Source organism: Juglans microcarpa x Juglans regia, chromosome 1D, assembly GCF_004785595.1.
Source record: "Juglans microcarpa x Juglans regia isolate MS1-56 chromosome 1D, Jm3101_v1.0, whole genome shotgun sequence".
In the NCBI taxonomy this organism is placed as follows: Eukaryota; Viridiplantae; Streptophyta; class Magnoliopsida; order Fagales; family Juglandaceae; genus Juglans; species Juglans microcarpa x Juglans regia.
In genome coordinates this window covers 27,025,761-27,039,418 of record NC_054594.1, presented here as the reverse complement: position 1 = coordinate 27,039,418, position 13,658 = coordinate 27,025,761, and the positions used below count along the sequence as shown (strand labels likewise).

General features: G+C 35.2%; 1 protein-coding gene across 1 annotated transcript; it reads right to left on the bottom strand.

The window, feature by feature from the left end:
* Positions 1-12,481: 12,481 nt before the first annotated feature.
* On the bottom strand, positions 12,482-13,003 carry LOC121246017. The gene has a single exon (XM_041143986.1). It carries the CDS (start codon positions 13,001-13,003, stop codon positions 12,482-12,484), a length of 522 nt encoding a protein of 173 aa, XP_040999920.1.
* Positions 13,004-13,658: the final 655 nt, after the last annotated feature.

The following is a 13,658-nucleotide window of genomic DNA, read 5'->3' as shown; positions in this document are numbered from 1 at the left end:
TTTTGTACAACTCGCCAAGTTATCTCTCTCTTATCTTCATCAGTGCTTTTCATTGGATCAATCAAGTAATAGACTTGGGTAGCTTGACAAGCCAATACGAATGGATCATCTTCATACCATTTAGATGCAATATTGACACTCGTAAAGTGATTATCCCTATATATCAAAACCTGACCACCGCCTAGATCCCATCAATCACATTTAAAGACATATGTTACAGACTCACCCAGATATTTCAATCCGATAATATCACGTATGACACCATAATAGTCAATATCATTTGTTTCATGACTCCCCTCGACCAACACACCACAGTTTTGAGTCTTTCTATTATGTTCACAGTCTAAAGTATGTAATCTATAACCTTGAACCGTGCATGCAATGTATCGAAGTGCTCTATTTGAGGGACCATAGATCAATGCATACATATCAAGAGAAGCTGATCCGGGATCACGAGCATGTTGTTCCAAAATCTATCAATTGAAATAGTATACACTTATTAAAAGTTACTCGGAGTTAAAAGTTTCAAAATTTAACATATATGTAATTTTAGTTTATACATGTTGTTCAAACCATCCGAAAAATTCTTCCTCGTGTCTTGCCTCTATATTCTCTATGCCTTCCATCCTAAGTTTTTCCATGTGCTCATTGTATATAAGTGCAAAAGAAGTATACTTTGAGCACAACAATTATAGTTAAACTTCAAGAAACTAGAATTATTCGAAGCATGCAACGACATGCTTGAGATAGTCATCAATCTCCCGGCAATTATATAGCACATAGCACCGAACTTTACCCAACTCTCCATCAATTAAATCGTAACTGTTTGTGCACCCAAGGGTTGTACATTCTGGGAAAGCATTGATAGCTCACGCGGAGGCAGAGCAGCAAGATCAACATTTCGCTCTTGAAGATTAAATCGTGTCTTAACACCACGAAGATATAGAGAGCAAAATGTTAACCATTCATCATGTATGTAGGCCTCTACTATTGAACCCTCAGCTCTAGCTTTATTCCCAACAGTGAGCTTCAGTCGACCCAAATATCTTTCAATTGGATACATCCAACGGAACTGCACCGGTCCACCCAACAATACCTCTCGCGATAAATGTATTGCTAAATGGACCATGATGCAATTTACTACCCGAGCGCACAAATCCTTAAAAAACATTCAAAGTTTATATATGGTGACACGTACATTAGATGTCAGCTTCCCATGATATCTTACAAGTAATAACTTCTGCAAAAATATGTGACAGTCATGACTTTTCAATCCACTAATTTTCCAGTCATCAAGACTCGCGCATCTACCGATATTTGAAACATAACCATCTGGCAACTTCACACCCTACAACCATTTGCAGAAGTCCATCCTCTCCTCCTTTGTCATCATAAAACATGCATGCGGCATGACCACCCTGTTGCCTTCCACCCATAAATGTAGATTATGTTTAATTCTCATTCTCAAGATCTTTCCTCATCTTGATCTTGTACTTCATCTTTTTGTTAATGCTCATCAATGTACCCAGTATATTATCACAGATATTCTTCTCTATGTGCATTACATCCAAACTATGTCGCAACATGCAGGACGACCAATATGGCAAGTAAAAAAAAAAAAACTACGCTTTGTCCAATTCAATTCTGCTGCATCTCGTTTTCTCTTGTTCTTTCCCCAACCTTTGCCGAAATTGTTCGCTATAAGATGTACCAGTTGTTCCACTATCTCTCCCCAGACAACTCATTTGGTGCAATTATGTCCTCTACTCTCCCATCAAACTCAGCACATTCTCTTCTTTATGCATGATGTGCTGGTAGATAACGTTGATGACCTATGAAACACAACTTCTGAAAATATTTTAACCACTCACTAGCAGTTGTTTTATTACACGTCAGACATGCTAATTTCCCTTTCGCCTGTTTCCCATAACTCTTTTAGCTTTTCAATCAACGGCTGCATGAATACGTCAATGTCAATCCCAGGTGATCTCGGGTCGGGGATAAGTAAAGTTAACAAAAAGTTGGGCACCTTCATGCACCTCCATAGTGGAAGATTGTACGAAATCAATACTATGGGTCAAGTGCTATAACTTGTACTCATATTCCCAAAAGCGTTGAATCCATCGGTTGTGAGTCCTAGGTGCACGTTCCAAGCTTTTATCCCAAACTCTAGGTATTGATTATCGAAAGATTGTCATGCAAGTGAGTCAGCTGGGTGCCTCATATATGCGCCATCCTTAACTCTTTTCTCCTCGTGCCACCTCATATCGTGAGTTGTTTTCTTACATATATATAGTCTTTGCAATCTAGGTCTCAAGGGAAAATATCGCAACACCTTAACCAACATGTTTTTCATACCCTTCCACCTCGACGCTCCGCATACAGGACATGCTTGTTTCCTTCCAAAATAAAACACAATCATTCTTGCATATATGTATGGACTTGTACTCAAATTCTAATCCCTTTCTCAACTGTTTCGCTTCATAAAAGTACGTCAGCAATGCAGACCCTTCGGGAAGCACCTCGTTAAATAAGTCCAATACCATGTTTATTACTTTCGTCAATCTCACACAATGATTTAATGTGAAGCAACCGCACAATAAACGACATTTTGGAATGTTTTGTATAGCCTGGATAAAACTCGCATTTTGCATCTTCCCACATTGTAGCGAAATTTTCACAATTAGTTCCTCGGCCACTTGAGGCATTGTCGTCGACCTCATCCATAAACATCTCAGCTCCAATGTCACCCAACATCTCTTCCATCTCTTCCTGCTCATAATCATCATCCATGTGTCGCAAATAATTTAGATAATCGACCAATACATCCACTGATTGTTCATATGGTTCACCATGCAATACACATCGGGTATACCCCATATCCATATCATTAACAAATATATGACTTTCAACTTCATCCAACCCTATCACACATAAATTTTTATACCCTCGACATGGACACTTAATGTAACGATGACTATCAACAAATGCCCATGCAAAATCAATGAAGGTTCTTACTCCACGCGCATAGGGTACGTAATCCTTTCCAAGTTTATCGTCCAGACGCATCCAACTTTTGTCCATTTCTAAAAACATCTTTCTATTAATAACAGGTACATAGAAAATTCACATGCATGTCATCCTCCAATTCTCATTGCTTTTTTGATAAGATAGTTGGTCCTATCTCATTCGAGATTATATTATTCATATTACACAAATCTAGTCACTTTACTACTTTCCACGTTAGTAGAAATTTCGGTAGCACCTCCCTATAACTCTCCAAGTATACATGTTCACATAGAGATATTGTGACCCTGCGAACAGTATACCCGAAGAATAGTAAAGGAAGACACCGAAACATCATATTAAAGGTGGAGAGTAAGAGTGACAAAAATGTGCAATACTACTAATATAATCTCAAACTGTCCACACTGGACAATTCAAGAATTAGTGGACACATAAATATACACTAATTCCCAAACGGGTCTAGGTTATTTATGCAATGTCACACAATATCTATCAAAAAACATTACAAACAATATCCCTATGTTGTTTGAATTAACAATGTCAAACAAATAGTAGTGTTATATTATTAAACTAGGGAGAGATGGAAGAATAGGTTCACAAGTTTCCTATCATAAGTAGATAACGAGAGAGAATGACATTGAAGAAATGTGTAAGTTTTAGTCTAATTACTTAACTGTCACAAACTCTCCGACCTCGACAACTCTCAAGGTCGGAAATTTAATTATTATAATATATCTTAGGACATTGTTAATTGATACCTATGTAATTTTAATTGTTATTATATAATTGCTATTATAATTGTTATTATATAATTTTAAAGGTTATTATATAATTTTAATTATTGTCATTCCTAAATTATAATTTTAATTGTTATACTTAATTGAGTGAGTTATTTATTTATATAGACAATAAGTATATAATTTCTAAATATGCATTTATTTGATCCTTATTTATTTACTCTCTATTTTATTTTAAATAAGTATATTTATTTATTTCAACTCTTTACTTATTTGGTAGGTTCAAGACTTTTTTCTTGAAGAGTATTTTACTTTCTTTATTTATATATATATATGTATTTAATAATATAATGCTTTGGAACCTCACGATGGTAAGAATATTTAATAAGTTATTATTAATTATAGTTATTATATGTATATTATATTTTATATATAGTTAAGTTAAATACTTTTTTTTTTAAAAAAAATTTAAGTTATATATTATACTTATAATTTACATAATAATCATATTCTAACTAAATTAGTATGAATATATTATATATACTTATTACATGTTAAATATTAATTCTCATATTAAATGTATATTAAATGTTTTTAGTTTTAACTTAAATTAAATTCCTAAACTTATAATTTTCTTGTTAAAGAAAAAATTCAAAAAAATCAAAAAATATATATCAAAAAATTCACATAAATCCACAAACTAAACACAATATATTTCTAATCATATAAACATATTCAATAAAAACTTACAAACAATAATCACAATATTTCAAATCCATATCACAACATATTCACAATATTCCCACAACAATATTTCTAAATAGTTTAATTCATCAATGAACACCACAAACTCACAAAATATTCACAAAATTTATAAACAATAATCACAATATTTTATGAGTAAGCATAAACACAAGATAATTTTCCATTTTAATAGTAAGCATAAACACAACACAATTTTTCATATTAATTCATCATTTACACAATCCATATCGCAAATATTTCCTTCTAATTCATAAATATAAACAATTTAATTCCTTCTAATTCATTAATACCCAATTGATACATATTCACTATGCATATATACAATCAAAATTCACTACTCAACTCAAAATACTTTACCCATATCCAATTCATCCTTCAAAAACTCACATTATACACATCCCATATTCATCATTATCCACAATAAAATCATAACAAAATGTATAAATATATTGCTAAAGTTTAGAAATATATCTAGTACTCACAATATTCTCTTACAAATCAAAAGTTTTTAACTTGCCAAAACAGTCAATCATTCAAAAAAATACAACACTAACTTATTAGAGACATATATATAAAAACAAATACCAGACAAATATCATAAAATTCAAAAAATAAAAAAGAAAAAGAGTTTTTCCTTAACAAAATCAATAGGGCTAGAGTTCAAAAATATTAACCCTCTCTCACTCAACTCTCTCTCACTCTAACCCTCTCTCACTCTAACTCTCTCTCTCTCTAACCCACGACCCTCTCTCACCGTCTATCTCTCTCGGTTATATTCACACATGGGAGAAGCAGCAGAAATGAGTCTGCCTCCTTCTGTGCATGTGTTCATGCAAAAACTAAATCATTAGATGGAATGTTTGAACCTTTAAGTTGTACGTTCGAACGTTAAAATATCCAGCCCAATTTTCAGATGAAACGTTCAAACGTTAAAAAATTTCAGCTAAATTTTTGGCAAATAACATTTGGACGTTCAATATACACGTTTGAATGTATCTTCCTATGACAGAGCCCAAATCGAGTAGAAAATTTTTTGCACTTTTATTTTGATATTCGAACGTACGGAAATTTAATGTTCGAATGTTTATAAATTTCCTTTCAAATTTCATCAATTAATGTTTGAACGTAAATAATGTATGTTTGAACGTTTTAGATCATCATAGAGGTGAGGAAATCGAGCGGGATTTTGTATAAACTGAACGTTAGTGCTAGCCGGATTTTCGATTTCATTTTCCAGTCACCACGGGTTGCCATCGGCCAAATGGTCAACGTAGAAAAGTTTCTTGAAGTGTATACTTCATTTAGAACCATGGTACGTAATTTTCGATAATGGCTAAGTCGACTCGGCCATTTTGTGTTGAAACGTTTGAACGTTTCAACAGAATGTTTAAATGTACGACGTTTCAATTACATAGCCGTTATGTCTTCCATGTTCAAACATATAATTTGTACAATCGAATGTTACTTTTTGACACATTTACGTTTGAACGTTTAATGTTAACGTTCAAACGTACAACTTTTAAATTTATCCATCGTTTTGTGTTCCACATTGCATAAGTCAATATTTTATGTTCGAACGTAAAAAAAAAATAGTCAAACTGGAAGGCATAACGTTCGAATGGAACACCTCAGAGATATGTTCATCAGTAGAGGCTAAGGAAATAAATGTGTGACGCCCTTAGATTCTGCTTGGGATCTGACGGACATCTGAAGCGTTGGGACATGTAACACAAGGTTACTTGCCCCCGTTCATGACATATAAGATGCAATGTTCCGAACATGCATCGAGCATCATGCAATATTCGCAGTGGATAATTTTTTTTTTTTAGCAATACTATGCACCAAACTTATAATATCCCAAATACTTAAAACATAAACCATGCATACTTAAAACATCCACAATTACCACACGGGTCTCAAAAGACTGTAATCTCAAAACAATGAAGACCTGGCTCCATAATTACAATGCCAAAATGTACTATTGGGCTAGTTCGTTGAGTAACTCGCATAACTCAACTAACGATGCCGGAATACTATCCAAAGACCTAACTATGGAGGCTGCAAGCTCTGTGTTGCGTCTACGGCATCTAGTCAACCTCATCCAGTCTGTTAGTGTCTGCTTCCTGCTCTGATCCTGACACATCGCCTACCATTCAGGGGGATTGGTAGTTGGGACTACCACGATGAGATTTGATTACAAATCTCAGCAAGTTAACAGGAACTTCCACACATGTTAATGATGCTTGCATGGCAGTAAAAGCATGAATGCATAATCAAAGTCATAAATAAGCATAGCATAACTTGATATACAACATGGCATAAATGACATAACTTGAACTGAAACTGAAACTTAGCTTGACGTGACATGGCATGTATGTGAACTTAAAACATAACATGGACTAACAACGTAGCATGAACATGAACTTCAACATAGTATGAACGTGAATATATATAATTTGAACATGAGCTTGAATATAACATGAACCTGAGCATGACATAACATAAATGTGAACTTGGAACATAACATGAACGTGAACATGACATAACATGAACGTGAACTTGAACATGACATGAACTTGAACATAACTTGACATAAACATGAACTTGAAATATATTATTGTCTCCTGAGGTTACCATGATTGGCATGAACTTGAAACTCGAAATGAACGTAAACTTGAACATAACATGACATGAAACATGATTTCAATGTGAAATACATGAACTTGGAATCTTATTCAATGAACTTAATTAAAAAAGTGACCATACGGGTGCTATACGGGTTCCCTTAAGCCGTGTGTCCCTGCCGATTACTGCATCACAACACAGGTGTCTATACCAGCTGTGAGTGCGTTAATACGTACTCCACGGTTATTGTGGCCCATGTATTCTACGTGTCATAATGGATTTGTCTCACGTAGTGTATGCTCCATAGTTGTTGTGGCCCCATGAATTGTTTGTGCCACACTTGTTATGGACACACGTAATATAATGTGTGGCTCCATCGGCGTTGGTGCCTGGCGCGCTCCGGTGACCAGCTAGTTAGGCCCCATTCGCAACCTGTTGACTGTACTTCATCAACTCAGAGAATTTCACACCTATTTAGACACTCCAGCATGAACAAAGGAGTTTCACTAGGATATGACCCCATCCTAGCGCTTAGAGTCGTGATTGACATGAATAACTTAACTGCATATATGACATTTCGTAATGTGACATGACATGAACGTAAGACAATAGACACGACATAAAATGTAACAGACAACATTTAATAACATGGCATACAGCAGACAATATTTCGTAACTTGGCAAAACATGTAACAGACAATATTTCGTAATATTGCATAGCATGTGTCAGTGAATATTATGTGACATGACATACATGTAATAGATAGCATACGTAATGTAGCATACTTGCAACATATAATAACATGGGACAAAATATATTGTGTAACAGATAAATATTTAGTGACAGAATAATTCGTGTAATTGATAAACACGTGATGACATGGCATATATAACAACACACGAACATAAATTGTAGTTCTCTTACCCATCACACACACAATAAATTGATAGTAAGTTAAGAGCTAACTTACCTCGATCGTCGTGTTCTACGAGATTAAAGCTCGAAACACGAGAAACTGTAAGAGGGTATTCTAAAAATTAGAATTTTAATTACAAACAATTAGAAATGTGAAAAGAGAAAACTTAGAGTAAAATTACCATTTTACCCTCTACATATGGAAAAATGACCATTTTACACCTAACTTAAAGATTTCACATCCCAACTCCAAAAATGATCAAAATTTACATTCCTTTTGTAAATTTTGTCCTAGACTCAAATATCAATTAAGAAAAATTTAAAACTATTCACAACTATGGAACTCACAATGGTCGAAACATTCATAGACTATTTCTCTTGATTTTGGTTGCAATTTCTTCCATTTTCAAACCCATGATTAAACCAAAATTTTAACAAGGATCTTCCTATCCTAAGTTTAAAAATACACTTAAAATATCTATTAAGAAAAGCTAATCATCAATACCAAACTTTTGTAAAAACACCCAAACTTTTTAACAAAAAGTAAACTCTTAAATAACAAGTTTTGGCCTTAATAAAAATATATCCAAGAATTCCAAAAAAAATAAATCTTACTTCTAACACATTCATAACATCATTTTAAGATCAACCATGCTTAAAATCATCAAACAAAAGCCACCAAAAATCACAAACAACACTTGGAGTTTTTGGTTTTAAACTTAGTCCAAAACATAAACTTTTTTCTCAACTACCTTTGATCAATCTCTTGATCTATAGCTTAAAGATATGTGATCTTCAAACTAAAACATCTCAAGGTGTAACAATGTGTCCTAAAGATGATCCAACCATCAAACTTAAAATCACATGCCTAAAATTCAACAAAACATGGATCTAACCCAAAAACATCAAATCTTAGGCCTAACCGAAATCCTCTTGCATAGAAAAATCATACCTTTAAAACTAATACTAAATATCTTCAAAATAACATCCTAACATATATATAAGAGGCTTAGCATCATCATATAAAAATATCAAAGCCTTTGGAATAACATCAGACCACGAAATATTCTAACTTTCACAAAACAAAAATTGCTTTTCCACTTCCAGTTTTCAAGTTTCTAAATCTAAGGAAATATATCATCAAAAGTTTTATCCATGCAACAAAACCATAATGAACATTCATAAACACATGCTAACAACACTCCATAAAATTTTCGGACCAAGATATGTCCATTAGCTTGGTCAAAAATTCCAAAACATATCATACTCTCTAGTTTCACGCTCAGAATGACCTTTCCATGGCTAAAAATACTTTTGGCTAACCAAATGAGCATGGATTGAGACAAATAAGATATCCACTGAAACTAGACTCAAATATGAACAACTTTTAGAAAGGATTCATCATGAGAAAATACTTACAAGGGGTCGAGAATGGCCAAGTAAAAATACACAGAAATCTACCCGAGAAAGCGCTTTTGGGTTTCTCTCTAAGAACGGGAGAAAGAAGTGATAAAATAGAGAGAAGTGTGTCTTGCATGACTTTTGACTCTTGGAGGGGGAAGTTATGGGCTTGAAATACCCTCGATTGGAGTTGGCTATGTGACATAAAGTGGAGAATAGTGAGAGGCAGTCCAGCTGTAAGAGATGGAGGTTGATGGAGTAGATTTCTCCTTCACATCAAGGCACTATTGGGTGCAGCCAATGGCAGTGGATGGTCTGCCATGTGGGGGTGGAAAATTCTCCAAGAAGCTTTGCCAAGGTGGCCAATTTCGTGGGCCTTGGTGGGCCCCAACCAAGTGGGCTTCAATTTGTGGTTTAAAGGGGGTTTGGTTAGGGTTTGAGATGGTATCAAGCCCAAAACCAATTTTTCTTGGCCCAATCAAATTTTCAAGGTTTAAAAGGTTGGATAATTATGTCATGACAAGGATTAGATTAATTAATAGCATGTGAAAGTGATTTAATCAAGTGATTAAACAAAATGCTAGAAATCCGATTAAAAAGGGTTTAGAGGCCAACTTAGGGTTTAGGGAAACCGTTTAGGGTTTTGTTAGGGTTGAAACCCTCTTTGGTCTGGCACAATTTGGTTGAACAGATGAAACAAGGTTTTGCTTAGGTGGCATAATCTCACACCTTGATTTCCTTCACAAATCCATCTAATGGCTCCTTATGGTGCCAAGTGTCTAATACTATTCACTATGTGTGGCTAAGATCTTGCCAAGTGTTCAAATAAAACTTCTCTAACCTAATTTGGACATTCCACAGTGTGATTTTGAAAATACTGTACTGGGTGCGCTTATCGAGGTTACTATTCACTTCGAAAAAAATGCATAATAAACTTAGTACCGAAAAATCCTAAATATTCATATTAACTTGTAGTGAAAATTGTTTACCAAAATTCAACCCCAAAGTACCCCTAAAAATAATTTCACAATTTTGAACAGTCGTTTCGTCCGAAATTACGAAAATGAGTTATTGCGCGATAAAATCCTAAATAATCCAGTGAGTCTAATGGCATAGACCATAACGTATTCTGACACTACTAACTACCTCAAATAATTAAACTCATATATCTAGCATCATAGTGAGTGGTAACACTGACTATGTTGACAGACTAAAACCTGCCCGATTGGTCGATTCGTAAAAACTTATGAAGTTTTCACGAGGTTCCTAAAGTCAATAGAAATTCCACCAGTAAATTTCTAGTGGGCTATTACATCCTCCCCTAAAAAAAAAAAAGATTTCGTCCTCGAAATCGACGCAAGTACAAACCTGAAACACACTCAAAAGAAGAAGTTGCTTACCAACCTATTGTCCATCACCGGATGCCTCATCATGCTCATAGGGCAGGTAACGTTCTTCTTCAGGTAACGCCTTCCTCTCGTAGTCAACGCTAGTCTTACCTATAACCATCACATGGTTACACACAATAACCACCACTATAACATAAGGGTATAACACTCCCAAAGGTTATTTCCTAAACTTAATGACTTCTAGGCTGACCTTCTAGTATACTGAATCCTCGCTTAAGCGAAATCACTATTCTCCTTACTATTCAAAGAATTATCCACAACGTATATATATATATATATCTGCAATTCTTAACTCTCACTCTCTCAAATCATATCAATCTGTACTGAAATCATTCCACAAAGTAGGTCAAGTTGTACCAACATACTCTCTAAATCTAAAACTTTAAATATTCCCGCAGTTCAATTTGAAAGAATTTAATCCATACACAACCGAATTCACTTTCTCTATTTCTTCAAAGAATTATATCTGCCTAGGACTAGCTTACGCCTTCATAATCACAACGAATTGTTCCTCCTCCTAGTGATACCTCAATAAACGATCAACTATTACCTCAACTCAAGACTTACTCTCTTATGATTGGCCTAGCTCTTCTATCTATTATAAGCTGCCTCTTATTTTGACTCTAATCAAAAGAATATGTTCCTACTGTTCACATAAATCCTCAAGACCAAGTTTTACTACCCATATAAAAGTCTCCAATATAATGGTGATCTACATTTTTCACAAACACAATACTTTACCAAGCATACTTAATGACAGCCGAATAAAACTACCATCATAAGTGAATCCTACTACAGCCAAAGCCTCTCCCAAACACTTTACTCTTCCAAACACAAATTCTTTTGGATCCTCAGAAACAAAACAACTTCAAATATGTGGAATACTAATTTATCAACCTTCAATATCCTTCCACCAACTGCTAAAGGGTAATCCATATCTACACTGATATGAACAATAATACTCTTAATGAGAATCGTTACTCTTACCACCTGGGTAACAATTCGGCTTCCGAACTAAACTCTCATGTAATACCACAATCTCAAAAAAAAAAACAAGGACTTACTTGAATCAATAGCGTACAAGTTACAAACTTCAATGACTTGACATTCTCCAAAATAGCATTAATGCCACAATACAATCAATTGCAATCAAAACAACCTTACATAAGCTTAACAATACCTAGGTCTTAGAAAAATACCAGTGATTGTGCCAGCTTCTTCAGTTCCTGGGGTGTCAGCATCTGCATCTCCCTGAGGGACATGATACACTCTCATGGGCACGTACTGCCTTGGCTTTGGTTTGTACCCGCTGTTGAGATAAACCCCATTTCTTCATTCCTCAAAGCAACACTGGGGCAGTCTTTAATCATATGACTCACTTGGCCACACCTGAAACAAGTTCTCAACGCGATTCTACACTTGCCTCCATGGTGTTTACCGCACTCTCCACAAGTTGGAAATGTAATCGGCATTGAGCTCCCAGTCTCAATGCATTTTCCTTTATCTGATCCAGTAAGTATTTTCTTCATTTCTGAACTTTCTTCAGCAATATATGATGAAGTCCTCTTTCTTTCCGAAATGATCAGGGCAATTGAACCCTTCTACTCTATCTCTGCTATCACAGCCATGTTTACTAACTCTTGGTAATTCTCTATTCTTAGACAAGCTACTTGGCTACGGATCTTTGGCTCAAGTCCTGCTTGAAACTTTTGTGCTTGCATCCTTTGAGTAGAAAACAAGTGTGGTGCAAACCTTCCTAACACCATAAAATTAGCGGCGTATTGTTCTATGGTCAAACTGCCTTGAGTTAAAGTTGCAAACTCCTGCGCCTTTAGCTGTTTGACAGAATCTAGGAAGAATCCGTTGTCAAATACTTCCTTAAATCTCTCCCATGATAGTGCAACCAAACTTCCTAGTTCCCTGACTAGAAGATGCCTTAGCACATCCCACCATATTCCAGCTTCTCCTTGGAATAGGTATCCAACATATAGAACCTTCTGGTCCTCAGTACATCCACAAATCTTGTAGGTCCTTTTGAGATCCACAATCCATTTCACGGCTCTTAGTGGCCCTTCATTACTAGAAAAATTCGGGTAATGATGGATCAAGAACTTCTCATACATACAACCCCTAACTTCAAGTCAGGGTACATGCACTTATTGTTGTTGTTGTTGTCTAAGCATGCCAGTGAGCAGATGTACAGCTTCAGCTCATCCTCCATTTATTGGGAAATTCTAATTCTCTTGATTTGTGGCTCCCTCAGAGTTTCGAGGTATCCTATTATGAGTCATGTGTCACTTTCAGAAACACACGAGTACACGTATTACAACCATATACTATCTCTCCTATTTCAAAAATTCAAGCCTAATGAAGACTAAAATTTCAAGCTTAATATTTGGTGCATTTCCTAAGGACACGTGGATTTAAACCCAGAGACATATTGCTCTGATACCACCCTGTGATGCCCTCAGATTCCGCTTGGGATCGAACGGACATCCGAAGCGTCGGGACATGCAACACAAGGTTACCTACCCCCGTTCATGACATATAAGATGCAATATTCCTAACATGCATCTAGCATTATGCAATATTCGTAGAGGATAATTTTTTTTTTAGCAATACTATGCACCAAACTTATAATATCCCAAATATTTAAAACATAAACCATGCATACTTAAAACATCCACAATTACCACACGGGTCTCAGAAGATTGTAATCTCAAAACAATGAAGACCTGGCTCCATAATTACATTGCCAAAATATAGTATTGGGCTAGT